This window comes from Falco peregrinus, chromosome 10, assembly GCF_023634155.1.
Source record: "Falco peregrinus isolate bFalPer1 chromosome 10, bFalPer1.pri, whole genome shotgun sequence".
Classification (NCBI taxonomy): domain Eukaryota; kingdom Metazoa; phylum Chordata; class Aves; order Falconiformes; family Falconidae; genus Falco; species Falco peregrinus.
Genome location: NC_073730.1, coordinates 15,895,644 through 15,923,226, shown reverse-complemented (window position 1 = coordinate 15,923,226; position 27,583 = coordinate 15,895,644). Strand labels below are relative to the sequence as shown.

General features: G+C 40.8%; 1 protein-coding gene across 2 annotated transcripts in view; it reads left to right on the top strand.

Moving 5' to 3' along the window:
• Positions 1-9,477: 9,477 nt before the first annotated feature.
• SLC44A3 (solute carrier family 44 member 3) overlaps positions 9,478-27,583 on the top strand; it is a 40,671-nt gene continuing 22,565 nt past the window's right edge. The window contains exons 1-9 of one of the 2 annotated variants that reach the window (XM_055815609.1): positions 9,478-9,748; positions 9,986-10,093; positions 12,569-12,711; positions 13,312-13,448; positions 14,816-14,909; positions 16,361-16,530; positions 17,062-17,151; positions 17,822-17,946; positions 19,553-19,739. In XM_055815609.1, the coding sequence (XP_055671584.1) occupies positions 9,722-9,748; positions 9,986-10,093; positions 12,569-12,711; positions 13,312-13,448; positions 14,816-14,909; positions 16,361-16,530; positions 17,062-17,151; positions 17,822-17,946; positions 19,553-19,739 (1,081 nt within the window). In that variant the 5' untranslated portion in view covers positions 9,478-9,721. The remainder of the gene's footprint in view (positions 9,749-9,985; positions 10,094-12,568; positions 12,712-13,311; positions 13,449-14,815; positions 14,910-16,360; positions 16,531-17,061; positions 17,152-17,821; positions 17,947-19,552; positions 19,740-27,583) is intronic. The other variant, XM_055815610.1, reaches the window with a different exon arrangement.

The window sequence follows — 27,583 nt, the reverse complement described above, 5'->3', positions numbered from 1 at the left end:
ATTGTATGGGGGGCACACTATGAGTGCAAGTTGCTGGTATGTGCTAGTATGTTCCAAAATACCCCACTTTCAGTGATAGCAGCTAGACTACTACCTGATCTACAGATCTCTAGGGGTGCAAAGAAAAGCCTGAAACAGAGCAGAATCACCTTTGCCTCTGACTTTCCTATAATAGTTACATGCACAAAACAGAATAAAATTTAAAATAATCTTTGTTATGGCATGTTATTTATTTTCTGAGCCAAGTGTTGACAGAAAGCTGAATTACTACTAGCTACGTAATTGACTATTTAAATACAGTGTAAAGTTCACAGGTGAACAGGATGAAGAGTGGCAAACTGTCTGAGTCATTTTGCTTGATTAGTCCATAGATGTTAGTTTTGTCTCATTTGTAGAAATACACCTTACTGGTAGACAGGAAGGACCATGAGAATTCCCAGACACATGCACATCTTTTGGGTGATACACACTTCACTAGTTAGAGTTATCAGCAATAATATGTTGCAAACGTATTACGTGAACAGGAAACTATTATACTGCCATTGCTCAGACTACTTCAAATTTTAGTCATTAGAAAGGGGGTCAACATCCTCTTTTCAAAATATCTTTCCATTATTAAACATGCAGTGGTTGCTGCAAAATGTTGTTTCCTGAAATAACTCCTCAAATAAGATATTTTTACTTCCATCAAGGGGTTTTGCATCATACATTACCCAATAGTTTACTTCACTGTAATGATACACAGTTACTAAGATAAATGTAGCTCTTGTAGGAACAGCTAGTAGAATGATAACTCTTTTTTATGGCATGAACATTATCGAAGTACAGTAGCTATTCCATAACTTTACTGATAATGTGATGGACCAGGAATACTGTTTTTCTGTTGTTTAATCACAACAGATGAGTAACACTCCTTGGTTTATGTGCAAAGTTAAAAATAAATCAATACTGCAACAATATCTAGACATTTATATACATTTTTCTTTACATTGGTCTCAATGTCTACTACAATTTTACCTAACACCACAAAAACATTTGACAAAATAACATTGCTTATAAGCTGCATTCAGATTCTGTAGTAAGTATTATGACCAGAGTGATGAGTTGTTATTACAGACGCAGTGTTATTACTTGAAAAAAAGTCTCAGAAGAATGTGGGGTTTAGATCTGATCTTAGAAATGGAACACAATTAACTCTAGTGACAATACTGCAAAATTAGCAGATGTTGATCTTACCGCTATCAAAGAAAAACGGTTTCTTCTTTCACTTTAAATGATCAATGGAAACATTGTCACAAAGTGATTAAAAATTATACGAAACTGTATGTTGATACCTGAAGTACAGGGAGGCAAATGAACAGAGGCCTGGAACAGGGTAGGGCTAGCAATGACATGGAGCTGTGAGGCTTTTCTGGTTTTAGGATCCAGCTGCTTTAACCAGCTGAACTTCATGCATATGTGCAAGATAAGATCTTACAGGAGAGTCTGATATATAACATCTAACAATATTCTGTATCGTTCTGGGTAACAGGGAAATTAAAATGTCACGGAAAACACTTCAGATTTCAGCGTTCCTCTCTCTGAAACAGTAGCATATAATGATGGATCCTAGGGATTCTTAATTGGAGTTATTTCTCTAGCTATTCTACATTCAATTAGGGTTTGCAGAACTGGACCAGGAAATAGTTCAGCTATTGGATGAGTCCTTATCCTGTAAATAGCTGTGTCTACAAGGATGACTACAGAAATCCTATGAATTAGAGCTACTCATCTGGGAGAGTTTCTCGTATGTGGCCTTGGCGCTGATTCAGTGTAACTTTAATGAAGATGAATAAATCATTTATGTCACGCATGCTATTGCATATTCTGTAACACTGCCACTGACGGCTGGTTTCATGGCTTCATTCCATTCACTGTTGATTTTCTTCTCATGAGTAATTAAGGTGAAACTTTCATGAAGCAGATAATTTTTGAGAAGTCTTTATAAAAACATGAAGGTAAACAAAACGTATAAAGAATAGGTCAGATAAATCATAGACAACTTGTGGGCCAATATCTGAGTCAACATGACTAGCCACATAGAGTTTTTTTAAACTTGCTATTTGGATGCCAGTGTTTATGGAGCGGATTGTCGATTCTTTGGCAGAGGACCCTATTGGCACTAAGCAAACAGATTTGCTTCTGCAATCGGTCAAAAACCTTTCCTTGTGCTCTTAAGAGGCTGACTAGAGCAGAATGCTCAATATTCTCTTTTCAAGCAATGAAGATCTTTGAGACTTTTTAATGTGCATTGCAGTGGAACTTTGGATCCTGTCCAGTTTTATAAAATTATGCAGAAACACATCATTACATATGAAAAGCCTTATCCTAGAACTCCTGACTAAAGTAATGATTATTCTTATATATAGTAATTGCAGAAATAGGCCACACTGTGCAGTGAATGAAATGAAGCCTACAAATAGCTAAGAACTTGAGTAGATTCTCTGCTGGCTGCTTATGGTTGAGTGGGAGCTTTAGGTTTGAATAGACTAGATGGTCTGATGCCTTCTCTGTATAAAGCCTGTGTTATCTGTAAGAAGAAAAAAGAGGAAAATAATGCTGCTGTCCAAGTCTCACTACAGTAACAGGTTTTGTTTCAAAGAGACAGCTATAAAATACAGGTAGAATTGTACATGTTTCTAAACCTCCGTACAATAAAAGTCTAGACACAATAAATCCATGAAATCAGCCTTCAGTAGTCACTAGAGGGGTCAGTGAAAAGCAGTGCCCAGAAAGTCCAGAACTAAAAGCAACTGCGAAATTGCACTGAAACCACTTGGAAGACCCTGTGTACAGAGGGATCTCTCAATCTCTCTCTCTCTCTCTCTCTCTCTCTCTCTCCCTCCCCCTCCCTCCCTCCCCCCCCCCCCCCCCGGCCACCCGAGCCCCGAGCCGCCCGCGCTGGCGGAGCTGCCCGAGAGTGACACCGTGTGGGGGACCCTGCGGCAGCCGCGGCGGCTCTGAGAGGGCCTCGCCTCAAGCCCTCGGTTCCAAGCTGTCTGTCTGGATGTGACACGGTTATTTTTCCTTGGGAAACATTCAGTAGCTGAATCCATTAATGTGGATTGTCCTTACAAGAGCTAAACTATCAGCGAAGGATCTTGTGCTGGCACAAGACTTGCTTCTAGTCCTTGCAGTCAACGCGTTCCATATCTCAGTGTTGATAAAAACCGCACTGTCCTGGTCTCCACCCACCCAATTAATGAAAACCCTCTCATCCTTTTCATTCAGAACCAGATCTGACTGTGTAGGTCACAGATATTTCTACAGTCGCTGCGTGTCCAGGCTGATGCCTTTTGCTAGCTGCCTGTTTGATTTGGGTTTATCCTAGGTTATTCTCGTTTTTTCGCTGCTCTCAAGAATGTCTTCCACACTTCCTTCCATTTACATAATTTACAGAACAAGCCACCCTTCTCCAGCCTTACAAATCCACGTCTTTCACTTTTTAGTTTCTCTGAAACACAAGCAATTCCCTTCCCTGGCTTTTATTGGGGATGTTGTGAAGAGCAATACAATTACTTCTCTGTTCTCTGTATTAATGAACTCAGATGTACTGGCATGTCTACTCTTTGGACTGGAGAGGGACATTCACGGTCCCAAACAGAAGTAGTTCCAGTTCAAGCTCTTTCATCTTGTGCTACCCATGCCATTTGCCAGTCACAGCACTAAGGATGCTGTAATTCTGACATCCCACAAAGCTACAGCTCTAGTGCTTTTTCTTGTCTGGTTTGGTATAGAAAGTACCATGTGATCCTGAAACACTGATCCTCTTGCTGTTCTAATACCTTGAAGTGAGTCAGCTCTGAAGTTTATTATCAGGTTCAGCTCAGCAAACATACTCCAAGCACTTTCCTAGGGTCAGACTGTACTCCAGTTTGCATATTGACAGAGATGAAAGGGCTCTTTGTGCAGATCTCTGCCTGCTTATGTGGAAAGTGAAACAAATTAACTTTCGGCATTAAACTCCTTTCTTGAATGATTCATATGGTTGGTAAATCACGGGAGGGTGGTCGTTAGCAGTAGTAAGTTAAAACTGTATAGCTGGGCTGTTAAGATGTGCACGCTCTATTTTTCTAGATTCCTGGAAAATCTACTTAATAATCAATATTCTGAAATAAAAAATAGAGCTTCTCAATGCATTGGAGATATCCAGAAGAAGATGGGATTAATGTTCACTGGAACTTAGAAGTAAGTATCTATGGACAGCAGAGCAGTTAAAATTCCAGCTGTATTTTCTAGATGAGCAAGCAGAAATCTAACATGGACATCATAAAGACACTAACTCACGTCATCAAAAGGATTGGATTCCCAGATATATAGGACAGACATCTACCAGCTGATCTAGTGGAGTGACAACAGTACTAGCAGGTTCATCAGAAACCTGGTACTGTGATCTGAGTCGTAAGTCAGGCCAGAGTGTGACAGGGCACTTTCAAGTCAGCATTGTGGGTATTATCTGGCAGCAGAGGACAGGTGATTCTCCAGCTGTGAAAGGGAGTGGTAGCAGACCCAGATTTCTTTGTTCATTCCCCACAGTCTTAATCTTTTATATGCCTTTAGGACAGGGGTCCTCAAACTATGGCCTGCAGGCTGGATACGGCCCCCCAGGGTCCTCAATCCGCCTCCCGGTATTTACAGAACCCCCCCCCCTGCCCCCCTCGACCTCCCCCCCCCCCCCCCCCCGCTGGGGGCTGGGGGGGAAACCAAGCAGCTGCAGATGACTGCCTGCCACTTCATCTGCACGCCGGCCCCCTGGTTAAGAAGTTTGAGGACCCCTGCTTTAGGACTTGCACTTTTGCTTGTGTAATCCTCACATGGCTTTCATGCCTCCCTGTATCAATCCTAACCTCCCTCAGCTCTCAGGTTTCTTCTTTGTTCAGTCTTCATCCTCCTTTTCCCAGCCACGTCCTCCTGGCTCTCAGTCTCATTCACACCCAGTCCTACCCTTTGCTCCAATCCTGCATGCTGTCCCTTGCCAGCCAGTCCTCTGTCCGCCTCCTCTCACTGGCTGCCATTCCCCCACTGTCATACTTTTCCATTTTCCTTTAAGACTTCTGTTTCTAGTGTTGTTGCTGAGCCAGACCTGGCTTTTGGTCAGTCACAGTTACTGTGGCTCAACAAAGGCGTGATGGCCCACTGTGTACAGCATTAAGTTAAATGCTTTAATGATACTTCCTGATACTGACCCTTATGAATCCCCCAATCCTTCTCAGAGAGCTCCTAGGCCCTGCTTTCCTTGTTAACAAGGTATTCCCCATCAACTCCAAGAAGCTGTTTAACAGCTGTTTCTTCTTTTCTTTTCCTTTATGTTCATCTCAGGATCCTTCTTTGCCCATTGTGCCTGGTCAACGTCAGGACAATCACTGAGGCACAGGCAAACCAGTGAAAGTATAAGGTAGGTCAGAAGTGCATTTCAGGGTATCCCAAACTGTCTCAGGCAGGCTCAGGAGTACACCGTGCAGATACAGTCTTCAGATTCCTTAGCTATGAAGCTCAGCGAGTTGACTGAGCATACACTGTGATTTGTCAAAGTGATTTAGGCAACTGTCGATGAAGTTTCTCAGACATGAGAAAAAGTAGAAAGCGCTTTTTCATCCTTGTCCATTAAAAATCTCTGATCCAAATAATGTGTGAGAATTTCTTTACTACTACCTAAAAAGGGGATACCGTAATATCTGCTTCTCTAATTTCATTCTTAGAAATGACTAAATAATTTGTACGGAAGTTGTCCAAAATTCCTCAGCACCTGCCATGAGAAATTTCAGACTGAATTGTTCAAGCGAGGCAAGGTCATAAACACCAGGTCTCAGAGTGCAAATTGTCAGAAAACCTGACTAGCAGCTTGAATGTAATAAGCAGAATTATGCTCAGTTTCTGGGTGTTCAATTCAAGATATTCCAAGTAACATAGCTACATATGGAGAACAGTGCCTACTTGCTAAGCTACTGTACATAAGCAAGATCATTTGAAGTAATGGAAATTGTGTGCTTAGCTGCACCTTCTCTAATTAGGCAGAAAATGTTTGCTTTTAAGTTGACTTTCTCAATTTCTGTGTCCTGCTATTAAAGCAATTGGTCTCTGTTTCTTGTCTGACCCAGAAGGGGATACAGATAGGGGTAGTCATCTCACTTAACCAGTCTAGCAAGGAGTTGTCATGCTTTCATTTAAGACCTTCCTTTCCTAACCCACATTCCTGCCCCAGTTTTAACCAGGTAAGTCTCTTGGTAAAAAAGTCAAGCCTTAGGCACAGGCAGCACCGGGATTCATCCTCCATGAATAAACATACTCATAAGAAAGAGTAAGAACTTTGTGATTAAAGCAGAGGCTTGCAGTCAGAAAGCTTGAGTCTGACTTTCTTCTATATATTCTGGGTGACTGTGAAAAACAAAGAATCAAAACTGGAGAAAAATGCCCATGAGTTTTCAGTGCTGCAGTATTTCTGTTGCTGATGCTGATATATGTGTCTGAAGATGGGTAAAATGTAAAAAAAGCTCTTAAAAACTAGAAGTAGTCTTGAAAATGTAAATGTTAATCTCCCTTCCCATGGTCACCCCACCACAACACACCAAGCCGGTTGAGTGGTTACTGTCTCGATTCGCAATTAAATCACTGAGTTCCTGGGTACCCCAAGATTTTAAATATATTTTGCCTTTACAAGAAACATTACATACTCGAGAGAGCAGTGAAGTGAATGTGAACCCTCATCACACTGATCTCCCAGGAAATTGGCTGTAGTTGGGTAGAAGACTTAGATGAAGCATATTATAAAGTCAGCATCTTGTGCATGTGGACCAGGGGACTGAGAGCAAAGGCTCCAACCTGGGCTTCTCACCAGAGAGCGAGCACAAACCAGTGCAAACCGCTCTGGCCAAGTTCTTAGTGTTCTTATAAAAGGAACAGTTCTGTGATCCAATGCTCTTTTTCCAGAACTCATTTGGTCTCATTTCTATTTCAGGTTAAACTGGATCAGCCCTACAAAATGTCAACTCCAAAACTCCCTGCTCCCCACTGAGTGCTTGAACTACTCAGCTGCAGAACCAGGCTCCTTCCTGTGAAAGTGGTAAGACAGAAAGTTTAAAATCAATTTTGGCAATGCGGGCACTTGCAGGATCGGACCGATAACAAGCAAGAGCTTTCGGTATTACCTTTTGGATGCGGGTGTTTAAATCCCTTATCCGATCTGAGCCTTGCTTCCTGGTATTTCCTTCAACTGCAACATGAAAAGCCTCATTTGTGAGTACTGGCGGACCGTGCTGCTCCCCACTCGAAATGGTGGAAGCAGATCACCACCTAGTGACACACGGTAAAATTACTCATCTGTTACTAAAGGGAGTAAATGTTTTATTTGAACATGTTTGAAATTCAGAAATAAAATTACTACGATCAAAATATTTATATTTTAAATTTAAAATATATAAAATATTCTGTTCTAATCCCGAGTTATTTGCTATCAAGTATAAGATAACTTTTCCTCAGCTAATTAAAGCAATACAAGAATTATAATTGATATTCCTCGGTAAAAGCAGGCCTCGCTGCTGATTCCAGTGTTTTTTCATGAACTTCAGTTGCTTGAAATCTGGGTTTTATTAAAAATATTTGTTCCCCTTTCTGTTTTCCTTTATTCACAATAAGGATGTAACACAAAGCTTAAGGACAATCACTCAAAAAGGGCCAGATCAGCAATGAATGCTAATATTAACATGTGATGACAGCAAGCCAGCAAATTCTAATATCAACCTTCATCATTGGCATTGTTCTTCTGAAATTATTTTTCTTAATCAGATAATGAGGTTACTCTTTGTGTCTAGGTTAAAAGTTATTAATAATTTGGGTTATTTTTCTTGATATAATCAAAATACTGAACTTTTATGGAAAAAAGGTAAGTTTCACATGAAATGTCACATTTGTATTTCAAGGGAAAATTACTATTTTCACATATTTTTAAAATGCGGTCGCACAAATGAAGGGACAGTTATTTTCTCTAGATTCTATAAACACAAAATTACTTTTGCAACATAGTAAATTTCAGAATTTTATTCTAATTTTTACACACATGAAAACTCTCTACATATTGATGAATAACGAGCTTTAAAAGTCACAATGCTGATAAAGACAAGAACTGTGAGTTGGCTGGAAACTGAATGGTTTAACGAATCCTTTGTAAGACACAGAGATTTTAGAAATCTTTCCTGTCATATTTTCTCAGAAACACTTCTTGGCAGGTGTGTGTGTGCGCATGGTGTGGCATGTAAATTTAAATCAGAATTGTACTGAACTCTGTTAAAGCAGTTTAAAAGTCAGTTTCAGAAACATTTCACAAGTTAATGTTTTTGGAAAATGTATTTATTTCCGGTTAGCTTAGAGGGACTCTGAAATGCGCTGGGGCAGAGATTAATTCTTTTTATCCCAGAATCCCAGTTTCTGATATTACTAATTTACTTCCACCTATGCAAGTTTGTCACCAAAGTTTCATCCTGCATTTTCACTTGAGAATTGGAATAAGTTCTTTTCTCCTAAGCAAAACCAGCCTAATGCTGTGTCTCTTGTACCAGATGGACAAGTTCTTAAACAGCTTTGCAAAATAGCTTTAATTATTCAACTTTATTGCAGTTGCAGATGTAGTATTACTTCTTGAAGAGGACATTTTTTCCATTAACTGTCAGGAAGGGAACAAAAACGTGCTTTTAATATTTTTTTCAATACTTATTTCTTCTTTATTATTGGGCTGATCTTAGTACGTATAAATAAAAAGACAACAGGGACAGCACTGAGAAAACAGGTTATTAAAAAGTGGGTAATGATTTACGCATTCATCAGTCACTCAAGTTACAAGCCCTGATCTAATTCGGTGTGGTTATTCCTGTGCCTGCAAAGCTCGTACGGGGCTGGATGGGAGGTAATTGTGGTCTAACGCAGGTGTCACTGTGAGGTGACTGTGCAGACAACCCGCTGAGAAGGTTCTGCGCTGCCTGTTGGTAACGCAGCCAAGCGGGCACCGGTACCAGCCCGCGTTTCGTGCCGGCAGTAACAGGTCGGCACTTATCCCCACAAATACAGTCATTAACCGTGCAAGGTGCCCCCGCCGCCCCCCAGCCCGCTCTGGCCGGGGCCCGTTTGCAAACGTGCGGCTGTGAAGGACCAGCTGGCTTTCCCCGGCGCGGCCCCCAGCCCTGCCCCGCGGGAAGGAGGGTCCTGCCGCCGGGCCGGGACCCCTCAGCGCGGCGCGGGCCCCGGGAGCGGCGGGGCCGCCGCTCGGGCGCGTCCCGGCCCCGGGAGGCAGCGGGCCCGACGGCCCGGGGAAGGTGAGCGCCCGGCCGCAGGGCAGCCGAGTCCCACCGTCCCCTGGCCCGGCCGGCGCCTGGCCGTCGGGAGCGCAATCCCGTTTCCTCCCGCAAAGGCAGCGGGGCCGGGGCCCGCCCGCCGTGCGGCCCCGGGGGGAGCGCTCGGGACGCGGCCGGCAGTGCCCGGCCACAGCGGCAGGAGGAGCTGCCGGAGCTGCCGCCGCCCGGCCGGGCCGCTCCTCCCGGGCGGGCCCGGCCCCACGGCGCGCTCGGCGGGTGCCGGTGCCGTGCCCCAGCGAGCGTCGCCCCGCCGCGGCCGCCGAGCCGGCTGCGCCCCAGGCCCGCCTGCCGCCCCCACGCAGCCCGGCGGCGCGGCCCGGCCCTGCCCGGCGGGCGGGAGCATGGAGCGGCGCGGGGGCCGGCAGCAGGTGAGCGCGGGGCCGCAGCGGGGCCGGGGAGAGAAAGCGGGGCCGGCGGCGGGCGGTGCGGGGCGGTGCGGGGCGCGGCAGCGGTCCTGGCTATGGAGGGGCCGCGCCGCTGCGGGCGGGGAGCTGCCAGGTGCTCGGCGCTGAGTGCTCGGGTGTGAGCGCTCAGGAGCCCCAGCCGTCTGCAGTAACTGCACAGGAAGTTCGGGTTTCCCCCTTTTCTTTCTTTGTTTCGTTTAGGATTCTGGAGACGGTGTTTCCGAACCGAGGGAGTGGAGACCAGCCGTTTACAGAAAGTGCACGGACACTCTCTGGCTGCTCCTCTTCTTCCTTTTCTGGGCTGGTTTGGTGAGCATGCTTTTTCTCTGGAAAAGAGGAGTCACATCCGGAGTTGGTGGGGTGCTGCACAGCGGCACCCTAAATCTAAACCGAAATGACCCTTGGCACAGGCGGTGGGGTCCCAGCACTGCGCTGGGGCAGAGCTGACCTTTGTGGTGGCATTTGTTGCGGTGGCTTACACAGACTTCTAAGCTCTTCCCATATGCTTTAGATGCCATGTATACACAGGGCAGGGTTATTTAGAATTCACTTTTGTGTAAATTAATCCAGGCTCTGACTGAGATCTTATTTTTACTTATCTCATTCACCGTAGTCTTGTTATCTTGCAACATGTCTGATGTTACATCAAGTCACTGTCATTCCCGTGCTGAGAACAGCATGCAAGCTTTTGGCAACAGGCTTTGTATTTCTTAAGTGTGAATGTTTTTTTTCATGATATATCTGAGGCTACTCAGCATTCTCATGAATACACTATTAATCGGGTTTCAATTCAATTCCGAATAACTCCTGATGGGAGCTAATGCAGAAGAATATACACGCATTTTGAATACTGCAGGACAGGGTTTTTTACATACTGCCTTATGCTTAGTGCTTTGATCAGCAGAGAATGCCAAAATTTAAACCTGTCAGATGGTGAGGATTTAGAATTTGTATTTGTTTTCTCTCACTGTTTTCATTGCTCAGTTTCTGTGAAATAGCTTATTGCATACATGTATTTGTTTTCTTTTGTTTGATCTTATTTTTAAAAGATTTTAAAAAATGTGGTGACACTGATTTGTTCACACAGTGAAAAAAATTGAAACCACATTAGTAACTCTGTAGAAATGCATGTCACTGGCATGTATAGACACACCCCTCCAGCAGCCATAATGTCGTCTATTACTTAACAATATTTATAGCTTGTATCCAGCATTCTGCATTTTAAAAAAAATAATTCACATGTACACAGTATTTGACATACTGATGGCAATGAACCCGTAACATCCATCTTTAGAAGGAATGCCAGAATTTTTCTGAAAGGATATTTCAGGTTGAGTTGCAATGCCAGCTTATTTCTCCTTTTTCTTTTGAGAACAATTTAATTATTAACACATACTTGCTATGTAAATAAACTGAATCTGAAAATATTTGGTCACTGTAACAGATATCACATCCACAAGTAGTATGTCAGTGTTAATTGCAGAGTCTCTACAAATGTCTCCGTATTGAGATGGCATCAACATGCAGTCAAAATTAAAAAAATAATAATTATGTAAGTAGTTAGACTGCGAACGTGTAAGTGAAAATAATGCTACACTGGGGACTGAGGGAGCACATATTTACATGTTTGTGTATGAGACTCAGTTGTTGCCCAGATCCCATCTTTAGTCACAAGTGTTAAAGGTAGAATGATAAATAAAGGCTCTAAACCTTAAGTAAGAAGCAGTTGTGCTGGAGCTGTTATGTGCAGTCTGTCTCCAGCGCAGCTGATACTCAACAATATCCATGCAAAGTAGTAGTGGTTAATGTGGGACTGAGAAGACTTGCTGCTGCCAGCAGTTGGCATGTAGCCATAAAGCTTAGTGTATCGCCCTTGGTGTGTGTGAAATGTGGTTTACACCCCACGGGACAGACGAGACATTTAAATCACTGAGTTCTTCAAGAGCTGGAGTGCGAGTGCTGTAAATAAGCCTTTGGATAAAGGAGTGCTCAGGACTTGCCAGCTTCCCAGAAGAATTACTGCTTCTTAGCACTTGGAAAGGTTTTTCTCAAGGGGCTTTTTGGCCCTCACGAGGGGGTAGATGGGCAGGATTTAAGCTGTATTCCTAGGCTAGGTGTCTTATGTTGACTAAGGTTGCTGCTCCTTGGCCAGTGGAGGTGCTTAGTGGCCCCTGGGGTTTTCAGGGATCTGGCAGCAGAGCATCTAAAAGATCAGTGCAGTGTCACCGAAGTCCACAGTGTGGCTCCCTCGGGTTTTTCACACGTTTGAAGAATGCATCTTCCTGAAATTTCAGGTACCTGCATTTTAATTATACTTTATGTGCTTAAAATAGACCTTGATTAAATTCACTAGCAGCTGCAAGAGCTCAACATTTCAGCAGATATGTTGCCCAGGTGTGTCTTGAAGGGCACCCTGAAAAATGACAAGTAGCGAGCACATACAAAAAATTACCGTTTGAGTGACCTTGCCTAGTGACACGTGAACTTTGGTAGAGGCAGTATGTGGCAACTTACTAATGCTCTCCTATTATTTTAACCAGGACCCATATCTTTCTTCTCCTGTGGTACTCTGCTTAATATACTTTGAACAATAGACAATGGCGAGCTCTAAGGAGGCAATAGGGCTAACCTCGTCCATATGACTTGCTCTGGCCTTGTGCGGAGGAGTGGATTTTGGATTTAAATCTGTGCATCCACAAGACAAAAATGCATGGGTTAAAAGGAGTATTTATTGAAAGGAAAAGCTACTGTAGCATGATCTCACATTTAAAAATATTTTAACAGATGTTTATAACTGGCTATGCTGTGATGGCTGGTGCTGCAGAAAGACTTGTGCTTGGATATGACAGCTTCGGGAACATATGTGGTAGGAAGAACACTCCTGTAAAAGGGGCACCCCTTTCTGGACAGGACATGACTAATAAAAAGTAAGTATATCAGATAATGTCTAAATAAATCAAGTGTTTGAGAACTTAATAAGATAAAGATCTTCTAGTTGCCCATCATATACATATGTGTATATTTACTTGCTTATATTGAAAGGCAAAAAAAAAAAAAAGTGTGAGAATGGTGTGAAATGGTGAAACTAAATTAAAAAGTTAAGATAGAATTTGAAACTGTGCTACGTTGTTATGCTTTATGCTGGATGCTTCATGAGCAGGGTGTTAAACCTTCAGCCAAACCAGCAGTCATTTTATATGGCAAATCTTTGTACTACGGAAGTTTCATGTTGAAGTTCCCAGTCATTCTGTTGACTCCCATGAACTAGTCCTTATAGAATGGCACCCACTTTGGCACGCACTTTGGCAGCTTCTGATCCCGTTTAAGATCATAAAATGAAGTGTAAAAATGTAGCATGTTCTCAAATTGCTTCTTCTGATTCAAACTCCATTTTTTCCCATTCTGTGTGGAAAAACAGTTTCATTTGCTTTGTAACACTTTAGAAAGACGGAAAGAAGGCTCAAAATTTAAACCTATAAAAATCAGAAAGCTTGTTTTTTGAAAAGAGGATCTTTTTTTCTTTCTAGGTATGTGTTCTTTCTGAATTCATGCGGCCTGGAAATGCAGAGCCTCAGAATCAGTTCACTATCCTTGTGTGTGTCTAGTTGTCCACAAGAGCAACTCAACTCTTTGGAAGACCTCCAGAGTTTTGCAAGGAATAATGGTGTGCAACAGGGAATATGAATATCTTACTGTATCTGTAGAGTAGCTTTCACTTTGTTATTATGTTTGCTATGCTAGGGAGTAATCTCTTACCATTAATTTCCTGAGCAATATGTGGCAGGAGAAAGCAAAATGTCTAGTTTCTGCTTTATTTCAAAGCCATAGTTTCTAGAAATGTTACAACCTCTTATGCAAATTGAAAAACTGTTGATTAATTACTGCTCAAAGCTGAGATTATGCAGCAGAAAACTGGCTGCTGGGAATGAACTAGTGTAGTTTGATGCGGGTGCCAGTAGGTGCACAGAGGTCATCCACTATCTGCAAAACTTGTCCAACTGGTTCTTTTAAATTTAATTAAAATTATGGTGGAGTTATTAATTCCAGAGATACACAAGTGCTTTTACCCCTTTAGACATCTGATCCCAAAGTTTGCTATTCCACCTAGAATTTTTTTTTATTTTATTCTGCTGTTCAAGATGGATATGATGTCAAGTAGTGATTGTGCAGAACAGGCAGCTCCAGTTCATTTGTGTCCAACATGTAAATAAAATAACCTGTGGCCTAACCCTTATTCTGTAGGGTATACCTAAACTGCAGACCATATGAATATTAATGGCTATTTCTAATGGAGGTCAGAATTCCATTCTTTTTTGTTTGTTTTTTGTTTGGAAAGCATTGCCATTCAAATTTACAACATTTGTTTAAATTTCATTTTGGGGTAGTTTGCCATCATTTAATATGTACAGAAAGCTGTAAACACCTGTGATATTATATAAGTATTTTCAGTGTAACTGAATATAATTGCATGAAATCCCATTTACACGCTAAAACTGCTTGTTTATTTCCAAGGAGAGAGAAAACTATTGTGTTTTGAATGGCTTCAATGTATCCAGCCTTTCTTTCCCAGAAGCATTGTATAATGGAGCAGAATGTTATTAGCAGAGTACCTGTTAATATTTAGCCTAGAGCCCAGAAAATGTTAAGTTTCTGTATAGATATGTATTCTACTCTAAATCATGAGTGGCCTAGTTCTTCTATTGTAGCTTCTGTCATTTTAGGTTTTTCTGTTACCTTATCTTAATGAGTAAGGGTTAGAGCTGAAGTATCGCACTGTGGAACAAATAGTGTGCCCGTCCTCCAGCAAGATCCGTAAATGGTACCTATAGTTAAGTCTAGAAAGCAAAAGATTCCACAGAGGTTGCTTTAGATTTACTCAATTAACCCATTTGTTATTTACATTGCCACTGGAATATCAGATGAATATGGCCTGCTAAGGAATCAAAGCAGAAGTGTAAATAAAACTTGATTGATAACTTGTTTTCCCTAAAACTGTAAATAACATTACCATGGTTTTTTTCCCCTTCTTAGGTTCTTGTCTTTGTATTTACAACCTGAACATTTCCAGTTACACAGTAAATCCAAAGGCAGCTGAGCTGTGTCCCACACTGCCAGTTCCACCAAGGTAAGAATTACTAGGTACTTTACAACACCAGTGAGCCCAAACAGCTTTTTAAGGATTGTTAGTTCCTTATATGTTTTGTATTTGACTTGATGCCTTACAGTCAGAATGGTTTTTGCTTTATTTATTTTTGTGTCTGTATCATCGTGAGTTCTCATATGTGCCTGTGGACACTCCAGTGCCCTGTCCCACAAAATGAACAAGGACTGCATTCCTCTACCCTCTAGAGATTTTTCGTCTCCAAATCAGGAGATAAACACCATTTCAGGAGCAACTAATTTCCTGCCCAGACTTTTGCTCTCTCCCTTGATGCCAAGGAAGAGGAGCTGTGGTCTTGGGCCTTGCTTATTATCCTCAACACAGAAATTTCCATCAGAATAATTTCATAGCCAGCTGGCTTGAAGCCCAGGTCTGCGGATGGCATTGCCTTTAACATTTGGCATTTCTGAGTCAAGATCCTTAAACCCACGATTTTAAATTCCACTGTGTCATGAAAATACAGCAACGAATTGGAATCTCCGTGTTTGCTGAGCTAAGTCATCTGCTCTGAACAAGATAAAACAGAGGAAAGAAACAAACTGAAGTGAGCAGCAGTAAATTGATAAAAAATACTGTGTGTTTTACTTATTTCTTTGACATTTTAGGATTTTTCCTGTTTGGCAAGGAACTCAGCAAAGTTATTCATCTTGCAAAGTAAGATTTCATAATAGAAGCAAAGCTAGTCAGAGAAGTTTTTAACTGTTGATGAAAAAAACTCTCCTTTTTAGGTATGAATAAGTCTGTCTTGTAGCGCAGCACTGCCGAAGTGGGACAATAAATATATTCAGGAAGCTTTGCTGGGAGTGCCAAATAATTTTGTATGTAAATATGTGGTGGTGTTAATTGTACCTTACAAACGTTGTTTTGATGTGGCTTTTAGGATGCTTAAATGTCATAAGAGCAATGCAAAGTGTTTGTGGTCTAGAATTCTCTACAACAACATAGCTTACAGCTACGTTAGCATGATTTTAGGTTTTGCATAAACAGATGAGAGCAAAGCATGTGAAGCCAGGCTAGAATGGGAACAGGAGCTGCATGCTGATGGTGATTGAGATAGTAGTTCATTTTTCCCCCTAGGCTGATCTTGAATGGATGTTGTGGTAGAGTGATACAGGCACACACTGCTAGGAGTCGTTTTGCAGATCAAACACAGAACTATGATTTGCAACAGACCGATCCCAGCCCCGTGCCCTGTTGTGTCGGACTCCATGTGCAAGGTCTCCTCCTGGGCCGGGAAGATGCCTGCTGGGTTACAGCTCAGACTGGCCAGCTGTGGCTGCACAGCTGTGTTGAGCATGCTGGCAGGGTGCTGCAGAGGCCTTGAAAGAGAATGGTGGAATGGATCTCTGTGGATTTGAAACTGTTTGATCAGTAATTAATATTTTTTACCACTTTTTTTTTTTTTAACTTTCCAGTAAATCTTTTCCATTATTTAATCGATGTGTTCCACAAAATCCTGAATGCTATTCCAAATACGCGTCTGTCTTAATAAGTATGGTTAACGAAATGGACGTTTTTCACCGAATTCTGAGTGGAATATTGGCAGGAAGAGATACTGTGATAGGACTGATTGTCCTTGCGCTAGGTAAGATTATAAATAAAAAGTGAATATTAATATTCAATTAAAATATGAGATTTCAAATGTTTCTATTTATATTTTTAATCTAAAAGTGATTTTTTTTCATATTTTCTGGGCAGAGTTGTTTTTAAGAAAGAACGATTGAGTCTTGTCAGAAGGCATTTAATAAACCAGTGAAATACAGCTCTATGAAGTATCAGATTCTGTGTTCCTTGATATGATCATATACCTAATTTCAGGCGACTGTAAGAAATTTTTGTTGAAAAAAAATGGCATCAGCATGAACATTTTAACAAAATATTATTGAAAAGCTAGTGATTTCCAAGGTGAAATATTTCAGTTATAAGTTCGTTATTAGTAAGTTACGCACAGATAACTGTGCATTTTAAATGTTAAAAATGTTGCCAGCTTTACTAAATGCTGCTGCTTTTGAGACCACTGTTTAAAAATAAAAGACCAAATTACACAAGAACTTTATATTTAAAGTAAATAAAAGTTAAATGGGTTGTAACACTCAAAATTTTGTGTATTTTTCAGCCTTCACTGTTATACTGGTTTTAGCCTTCAGATTCATTCGGACGCTTCTGGTCCATATTTTGATTGCACTGGTTGTATTTGGGTTGTTATGTAAGTATATTTATCTTTCAGCATACACTTAGTTGCATAGATCATCTCACTGAACTGGAGGAGAGGCGGTAACAAACAGCTATCCTTTTTCTCCATGGCCATCACCAGTAACCTTAAGCTTACCAGAGCCATTTCCAAGCTGAGCCCTGCTTGCTTTTTGGTGCCAAGGTCTGGCTGTGCTGTTCTAGCTGCTGAGTGTTGGGATGGTGATGGTTTTGGGGTTTTTATAAATGTCTGGAAACAACATTTCTTTTGGCAGATGAATGCGTTTGTGAAAATGCTGCTGTTTCAAAGGAAGTTTAGTGAAGTTTTCCATTGCCTGCTTTAGAAAGGGAGAACTATAGGAATGTGTCCAGCTAAAGCTTGTCGTTCCATGAAAGTTAGCTTTGTGTCTCCACAATGAAATTACATGCCTGACCTTTAGAATAACTGCAAGGAAACCAAACTTTCTGCTGTGGTTTTACCTCAGATTAACGGGCCATTATGTGAATTTTCTCTGTGATCATTGATACTGTCTCTCTGCTGCGTGACACTATTTGTGAGCTGAGCTGGGGCTAGACGGGAGGGTGAGCGGCTGGCGAGGGTGGCCGGGCAGGTGACAGCCTACCAACAGCAGTGTGCCACAGCCGGGGGAGCACTGCACCCCCTCACGCTGCTCCTGTCTGCTCAGTTGTCTCAGGTGTTCTCTGGTGGCTCTATTACGACTACAGGAACGATCCCAGCACTGAATTGGAAACAGAAAAGGAAAATGTCAAGTTTCTACTTGGATATGCTATCTTCTCAACAATAGTTACCGTAAGTAGCATTTTACCCTAAGCAATGGCAGAGGCTGTAACTTGAAAACTTGAACTACAGTGGTTCTGCAACCGTACAAATAATTCCTCGTTCCTTTCAAATGTGAAAATGAGAATAAATTATAAGATCTGCTTACAGTCATTTAAATAGTTTTAGATCTTCATTGTGGCATTTGTTTGTCAGCATAGGGCTGTGCCACAGTTCAGACCTGTACAAGCAGTGTTTGCGCTGGTGGTGTAGAAATGCAAGGATTTTATTCCATCCCCGCTCTCTGCACCAGCTAACTGGAGAGCCATGTTGAGTGAACAGAGGGGCATGGGCTCAATATGAACGTGAGACCTGTGGATTCAGCCTACCCTGTCAGCAGGAGAAAGGGGTGGCAGCTCTTTTAGACAGTGGAAGGGGTAGTAAAGCACAGCCAGCAGTGTCTAGGCCACAGGTTATGGGGTTAAATTCTGCTTTTCTCTTACTGATCTTGTTTTCCAACAGAAAATCTGAGTGTGGCTTGCAACTTTTAAAGTGATTTTTATTTTTTTCACTCTGATATCGCGATGTTAAAGGAGTCATTGCTCAATGTGAGTGTACAGGCAATTTGTATTTCATGAGATACTGTCAAAATTATTATTCTTCGGTTTTCTTAGAGCAGAGTAAGATCCATAGACTGGAATTCACCAGGTATGAGCAGGCTGTCAGTTTACAGTGACAAATACGTATGTGTCACAGATCACTTTTTTTTTTTTCATATCCTCTGTAAGTTATGACTTTTTTACTTCTGTTGATAGTAAAGGAGTAAGAAAAGGGGTATTTGTATGCACGTGTGTTCCAGTACAACTGACTGCAGAACTATGGGAACATCTCCTGCTGCAGATTACACTTCTCTTCAAAGCTGGTAGCTTCCTTCTAGAACATGCAAGAAAACTAGTGAAGCAGCTGTCACTTGTTGCATCTGTTACTATATAGATGCCAACCTCTCTTTTAATTGCTGTTCATGGTTCCTTGTTGTATACAAAGAACTGGGGACATTGTGGAGGTTTTGGCTTGGGGTTTTGCTGTTGTTGGTTGATTTTTTTTAATTTAGGAAAAAGATAATTTGTTTGAATGAGGCTTCATTTTACGTCTGCTTGGCTTTCGTACATACACAGCTCTCAAATTAGTTTGGTTGTGCTATTGTCCTTTCTGCAGGAAAGGACTGGTCCTCCTACCATTGTGAACAGTGGCAAGCTGACCTGAGTAGGAAGAAAGTGTAAATGTTCATGACATACAGGGCATGTGAAAGCAACATGTAGTGTGTAATGTACATTTCTTTTTGCTATAAAGCAAAACAGACTGCTTCCATCTGGTGAATTACAGGTTTTTGAATCCTATTTTGTTTAAAAAAACCCAGCATTAATGATTTTAGAAAACCAGATTTTAAGAGCCACAGGCTCTTTGAGAATATAGGCAGTGTCTCAGAAAGCTTTTCCAGTGTGCAGTAAGTTTGTGTAAAATACCTTGTTGTTGTGTCCTTGTGAAATCTTTACACACCCCCTGATCCCACGTTTGACAACATTGATACTTTTCTTAAGGAAAAAAACCCACCAATTCATCTTTTTATTTCCTTTAACAGGTTGTTCTGCTTTCCCTTATACTTGTACTGAGAAAAAGGCTTCAGTTCACTGTACAGCTTTTTCGGATTGTTGGTAAAATCATTGGCAGAATTCCTTTCCTCCTGTTCCAACCAGTCTGGACCTTTCTGATTCTCATTGCATTCTGGGTGTTTTGGGTTGCTGTACTACTTAGCTTGGGAACTGCAGGTAAGTAGTTTTAAGTAAACTTTCCATGTTTTTGGATGAATGCTTTCTGTTTCCTAAGTTCCCTTCTGAAGTCTGGGACCACCTGCTGTTAGTGTACAAATTGTGGGCTAGCATTATTACACAGCTGCGTTACTCTTTTCTTTCTTTATCTATTTTTCCCCCCATTTGTTGGAGTCTTTGACTTTGCCATAGCTCTGTGAGTCACAGCACTATAGAAGAGAGATTTTTGCCCCTATATGTGGACTGGACTTCAGTGTTGTTCTTTCTCAGTTATTTAATTTATGATTATATTGTGGTAGATATGGTGTGTGTTTGATGTATTTAAATGAAGAAAGTAACAGAAGGCAAGAGACAGCTTTTAGTGCAGTTGTTATGAAACAAGAATGTTCATCTCCTCTGACTCCAGTTGTCATGGAGGCAGAATGTTGTTTCTGAGCACTAGTTCGGTGACAACTGCTATTATTTAGACTGGTATGACAGTATTTGGATTAATCCAGAGGTTCTTGCTGTTGTAGATGAGGTGCTCTGTAGAAACAGTCTATCACTGTGAAAGATCTATAAGAACAGATTTTGTGTATGGAAGTGGTATTACTGAGGGATATAGCGCTATAAGATCTGTCACTGATTGAAGCGGGGTAATTTGGACACTGTCCCTTGGCCCAGCACCACACCATCCAATGGAAGGAGGGAGTAGTTCTTCTCTGCAACATCAACCAAAGGGAAGCTCAACTCTGTGTAGTTCTGGGGATAACTCCTCATGCAGACATTAGCCTTTATACCCAGGAAGCATTATGATTTGGAGATTGTTTTGGTTTTTTTTTAATTTTAAATTTCCAGGACCACTGCTAGGGTCAGTTGTTGTTCTTTGGGTTGGAGCTGCCATAGAGTTGATGTGGATGGAGGCAGTTGTTTGTCATTCCCGTATTTCCCATTTTATTTTATTTTGTGTTTCCACCATCCCTTGAGACAGTGGCTACAGTAGCTCCTCTGTACAGGCTTACAGATCCCTATTAGGCCAGAAAAGCCTTCAGCCTTTCTGCAGCTGAGCCCGTTGGCAAAACTGGCAGTATTTCCCACCTCCATGGGTCGGGTACCTTACTCCTCTTCTATCACAACTGCTTCCATCTCATTCTTACCCTGTTAATTTTGGCCCTATACAAGACCCCCTTCACTTGTAACATGAGATTCCATCTGTCCGAGTCCATGCTGGCATTGCAAATCACTCAGCCATTGCTTAGGCTGGGCTAGGGTGTGTTTCCCTCCAGCTTTCACTGGAGAGTCATGTAGGTTTGTGAGGGGGTCTCTCTGCTGCCTTTCCCCCAGTAGCTCATGTCTGTCAGAAATGGTTGCTTGAAGCACTATGTCTGGTTGATAACCTGCTTCTGCTGCAAAAGGGTCAGACCCAGCAAGGCCAAATGTCCGACCTGCAGTCTCTTTGTGAGTTGTTCCTGGCTGACTAAATAGTCAAGCAGGTTCAGTTTGCCTTAGGTGTCATGGATATTCCTTCTCCATGCTCCTGTGGGTTGGATTTTCCCTTTACAGAGGCAGCATTATGTGCTAGACACAGCTTTGTGTGGTTGTTACCTTTTCTGTAAAATCTTCATCTCATTTATGCACATACCAGCCAGGCAGCAGTGATTTCAAACTGGCCTTGTGGGGTACCTTATCACTGGTTCAGACCAGCTCTTTATAGAAAGGAGCATCTCCTGAGCTATCAACCAGCTGTTCATTTCATGCACCTGCTTGGATCAGATGCAATTTAACATAAACATTAACTATAGTAAATCTAATAGCAGGTAAATAAAATTAATTATGACCCACAGATTTTCTAAATATATAATTGACAATAACTGTTAGAGGAAATATTGTATCCTTGATGTTAAGCTGAGCTGGCCTGTTACCCACAGGAAAATTCACTGGTACTCTTGATATGCACGCATAAGGATGTGAAGCTTGCCCATGTTAGACCTAAATTTAGAAAATGCCAGCTGAGACTGTTGTATTCAAAAGCTTTTGGAAATTCAGCAATCATTAGAAGAGCAGAAATATTTTAGTTCATATGACAGAAACAGCTTGATGAGGAGTGCAGGATGGGGAGCTAGCCAGGTATTTCCTGGATGCTTTTACAAGCTTCACAGGAGTAGTGACTTGCATTATTATATGAGAGCAAATTCTACATGTATTCACTGAGAAATAAAACCCAATGAAAAATGCCTTGGAGAGGCTTTTTATGCTTTTTCCATGTTGTGCCATTTTCCTTCGTTGACTATATTCCGTTTCCTGCTAGACATTTCCATGCAACTTTTTTTTTTTTTCTGCCTGCTTGGAGCGTAGGATTCAAACCGTTTATGACCTGCTGTTACATTCATAGCACAGCACATGTCTCTTAACTCAGAGGTATTTTATTTTTTGTCTTTTCCTTAGCATAATAGGAGTGCTGATGTTTCCAGTGAGTGATACAAACAGTACAGTACAGAAGGTAGCATAATCTTGCTGCACAGTAGAGCTATGTCAAAGTTTCTAGGAAGCTCTCAGATTTGAAAGAATTGACTTTTTGCAGATTTAGCATAAGAAGGGAAAGTCATTTCCAGGCACTTAACTGTCAATATATTGCTCATATGAGGATTCTAGTAAAACATATGTTTTGACTGAGATCTGCCAGGATGTTTTTAGTATAGTCATCAGTCCTTGTAAGCTTTTTCTGTTACAGTTAACATGCTAATGTTTAAGAAGAGAAAGTGCATTTGATAATAAATAATCCAAATCAATTCTAAGCTATGGGCTAAGCGTGAATGCAGATAGAAAAGTACAACTTTCCATATTCGATTATTTTTCCGGTTAAAACTCGGTTCTATTAATTTAATAACTTGTAATTACTGATTTTGTTAGGCTGTCTATGTTAAATAGTAGCAGTTGTTGCCCAACAGGTGTAAACTTGCTAGCAAAGTTCAGGGGCTGAGGTGTTTCTGTCAGTACCACGTACATGACAGAGCACCAGTGCCCGCTAGGTGCCGATGGAGGAGCGTGAGAAAGTTTCTTCCGAATCTGCTGGTTGTTTACAGCCACTCTGGTTACAGAGTAACTCCTGCTGAGAGGAGTTTGAAGACAACAATGGCAATTTTAGCCTTTTAATGATCTGGGGAGCTTTTATCCGGCCCTCAGATTGAGATTTGTCGACGTGACATAGGAGGTCGGTGTCAGCAAGAAGTATGATAGTTGTTTGGATTTCCAGTCCATACTGTGCCTCAGATTTATTTTGTGGTTCAAAACTTGGCCAAATGAACAGTACACTAGATTTGGTATTCAGAATATTTCTTTAGATTTTTATTTCAAATTTTCATCCGAAATAAGAGTCCTCTGAAATGCTGCCTGTTAAAGCAGCTCACAGTAAGGTGGCTCACTGGGGATTGTTTTGCTGTTCTAGGATGGTGAGCACTTACACATCCTGTAAAAACAAGTACCTGTAGTACTGTATGGTTAATAACGCATTGGCAAAAGTGTTTTGTGTCTTCTACAGGTTTTCTGCAATTGCCCTGTAAATGGAAGATGTGTCTTTTGATTTTGAGGTTTTTGCAACAGCTAAGAGTACTTCTCTGAAGGTCTCCCAAGATACGCTCCCTTTGAGCAATTTGTTTTCTCCATTGACAAATAGCTGCCTATCCAGGATTCAGTGTAAAATATAGGTGATGGTTTTCTTGGTTTTTGACACTTTGCCTTGTTGTTTTCACAAATATATTTTCTGGGGATATGCAGAAATTTAAAATGCAAATATACCAAGAAAGCTGAAAAAATGAAATGTTTACGAAGACACTAGTCTTTTGTCTAATACAGAGAGGCAAGTAAAATTGCCTTGCTGCTGTGCTGCACCTGTTCTTAACATTTTGCTTGAATCTTCACTAGTTATATAATATTTATAGCATCCCTGCATCTTACAGCTCTGGAGCACTTGATCCTTGCTTCAGCTGTGGTGCACCTGATCATTATGCGACCTTATTTACATCCCCTCCAAAAGTTAGTGTTACTCTGAGAAAAGACTTAACTTCTTGGGAGCTGTAGAAAACTATAGCCCGCACTTGGAAAGGTACTTATGCACATGACTAACTTGAAACACAAGGATAATCCTATTAAAATCAGTGGGACTGCTTAGGCATTTTAAGGTAGGCACCTGCTTAAGTACCTTGGTAATTCGGAATCCGTAAGAGCAGCAGAGACTGAGTGAATTCCAGACCTAGAAAACTAGGAGCAATGCCAAGACTCCACCAGACCTGAGACAGCACTAACAATGGCACCAGTTAGAACCATTAGCTGGCTAGGAATGGAATTCAGCTGTGCTTTGGAAAAGCTGATATGTCTTAGGGTTATTGAGTCTTATTGTTTGCTAATTTGTGCAATATCTCACTGCAGAACTGAGGTTGCCATGTGGCACAGCTTCCCAGTGTGCAGGAGCTGTGAAGTCCACATGGCATAAATACTATGCATGTAATGTGGGATGAGAAGGCAGTGTGAGATTCTCATGTAATGAAGGTGCATCCTACAGGCAAGTGAGCAATAAAAATGCCACATAAAGCTGTGCAGCAGCAAAATCAGCAATAAAAAAGTACTTCCTGCAGGGTCTTTGACATTCCAATTACAATCAGCTAGCTTAGCTGTAAATACCGCTTAATGGAAAAAATAACACAATAAATTCTGTTGCAGGAAGCTTGAAGATTCAATGTATGATGCCAGAACTTTTCTTCACTTTGCAGTGGGAAGGGCACATCATATTTTCATGTTAACAGGAACTGATAAACCGGCTCTCAGTATTTTTTGGTCAGTGGTTCTTTGTTTCTGATAAGGAAATTGCTGGACTAGACTTGCCAGGAATTTTTGTCCCTTACAGCCGCCTACTGCTCCAGGCATCAGCAAAACCTTGCAGAAGCAGTTGCTGAGTAAGAGCATCTGACATAAGTCTAAAAGCACCAAAATATAGCTAATGAAACTGCGTGTGCACACTGCCTTTTGTATCACTGTGTTGCTGTGCCGACTGACATAATGGCACAGCACTGGGCTGCGGTCAGGTGGAGAAACTTCTGAATTCTGCTGCAAACACTTATGCCTGTTTGCCTTGCTAACAACACTTCTTTTGAAGTATTTGCAGCAGATCAACATTTGTACTGATCAGAGGTTTTCGGATTCGGTGATTCAGCTGTAGGGACTTCAGGTCTTTACTGACTTCTTAATGTTATCACTAAGAGTGTATACCAGCAAGATTTGTGATTATGCAGTTGGAGAAAAATATTCTGTTGACAAATTAAACCATATTTCAAGGCTTTGTTGAGAAAGTTTAGCTTCTATGAACAGATAGATCACAGAGGAGTGATGAAGAAAATGACATCCACTTTTCTCAACAGTGTATCTAGGATAGTTTTAAAGTTTACCTGTGCTGCTAAGACTGACATATGAAAAATAGCATTGCGTGTAATTCTGTTGACAAAATTACGCTTGTGTGGTAGGCCCAAACAACTGGGAATCAGTTGAACACAAAAGTTTACATTGGTAAGCAGATTTCCATGAAGTAACAACAAGAGTTTTACCATACCTAGACAGCAAAGTGATCAATGGTGAACTCACAGGTGTGTGTGCCCGATTTCTATGCAGCAGAGCACAGCACTGTGCACAAGCACATGTGTAAGATTGGCCAGGAAAGACAAAGCCATTACTGTTGTTACTGCAGGTGGTTATTTCAGCAGGCTGGTAAAAAGCAAGCAGAATTAGTTTACCATATGTACATTTGTCAGCCTTAATGATACAATGGCAAAGCCTGAAATATGCCTTTTTTGGAAAAGAAATGTTCGGGTGGATTGTATGGTGAAAAACGTGCTTAATTCTGCTACCAAATGGCATAATGTCTTTGCATAAAAATGGAGAGGTAGGAGACCTTCTTATATCTCATTGACCTATCATTTACATAAGTTCTCTCAGTAAGTGCTATAGGCTATAGTTAATGAGCATATTTGGCTGGTTGTGAGTGCTGCAGGAAAATGACAGTCTAGAACCTCTGGAAGAAGTAAGGGAGATGAAAAATCCCATGAATTCAGAATGGTATAGTGCATAGTTTAGTTTAGTTTAGTGAAGAAATGAATCCATCCTCAAATATTCCCCTTAAAAAAAAAAAAGGGGCAAAAAAACCTTTTCTGTCCAAGCTTAAAACCAAGGAGGCATGTGATGGGGAGGAGTGGCCGAGAGTTTGTGAGAAGAGATCTGAGTAGTAGCTTTTTCACACTATCAAATATCTTGTTTTTCAAAGGCTTAAAATAAATTTGAATATAAAGGAAGCAACAATATTTCTGTGGGTGACCAACCATACAGCACTGCAAAGAGCTTGCCTGTTTGGCTAAAACTGATAAAGTTTCAGAAAATAAAATATCTAGAATACATGTCTGTGTTTATGTGCCCACATAACATTTTTTGATCCTTTCAAAACACTTTAAAATAATTCTGCAGTGCTACGATGGAGTAGATGAATATTGTTAATAATTTACAGACAAACAGACTTTGGTTCTGAAGACTTACAAAGCTTGTCTAAACCTGATGGTATTGCTGAAAGCAAATCTTTATTGTTTTTACTTTCAGCTATCCTTGAGTATGAACTCTGTGGCTATAAAAAAAAACAGGAGAGAAATAAGTGAACCATTTCACAGATAACATTGTATCTGTGGTAGTTTTGAACTTGAAGGTGGAGTGCTGTCCTGTGGGAGAACATAGAATCATTTTGTATGGAAAAGACCTTTAAGATCATCAAGTCCAGCCATTAACCTAACACTGCCGAGTCCACCAAATGAATACATGAAGTATTAAAGCTTAAGTTATAATGCTTTTCTACCAGTAATAGGCAATTCCATCTCTATTTCTTTCATGGAGTTTGAATAAAAAACTACTCACCTCCAGAGTTCATTTTACTCTGTGAACATGTTTATCTTTAAGGTTAATAGATAAGGCTTGGTAAACTAAAAAAATAGCAGTTCATGCACCTAGAGACTTTTCCCTAGGAACAAATGTCCAAATGCCATTATCCCCTGATAGACTTCAGAGTCAAGTGGCATAAATAGGATTGCATAGACAAAGGTCTGGTTGCTAAGTTATCTGATTTACCCCCACCTTTTGTGAAAAGCCACCTACTGAATATGGAATGAATTATTTGTCATTAACAGAAGGGTTCCTGAATACAGTCATAGCATTGGACCATATACTCCCATACAGGTGTCTTGTCTTTTCTTTTTTTTTTTTTTTTTTTTTTGAGAGGCTACCTGTACGTGCCAGTATTTTGCACGAAGATTGCAAAGTATGGAGAGCAGCAAACTATTTGCCATGTTTCTAATTAGTAATAGTAATTAAAATAATAATTTTATTTTGTTGCAATGGTACGTTATGCGTCCTTAAGTTTTCTGCTTTCTCTTGTGCTTCTTATAGAAAAAATCTAAAGCATTTCATAACTGACTATGAGCTTATTTCAAATTCGAATGAAGAAAATTAAGACCTCAGTTACTTTTGAATCACTTGATTACTGAAACATTAAGTAATATTTTCTCAGAAATATTTACTAATTCATAGCTGTTCTTTTATTAGCAGCTCTGTCTCAATCCCAATTTAAAGCCAAGCTTTTGCTTTTTGTAAGATGTCATTTTTCAAAATTCTATTTGAATTACAAAATTTTGGGTCTCTGACTCTGTTAAATAGATAAATTCAGGTGCTATTTCTTTTTTTTTAATATAATTTTATTGAAGAAAAGGAAAAGAGTACAGAAGCACTTAGATGTAGTTCATTTTGTTGTGGTGTTGTTTTTGTTGTTTTTTCTTTTGTCTGGT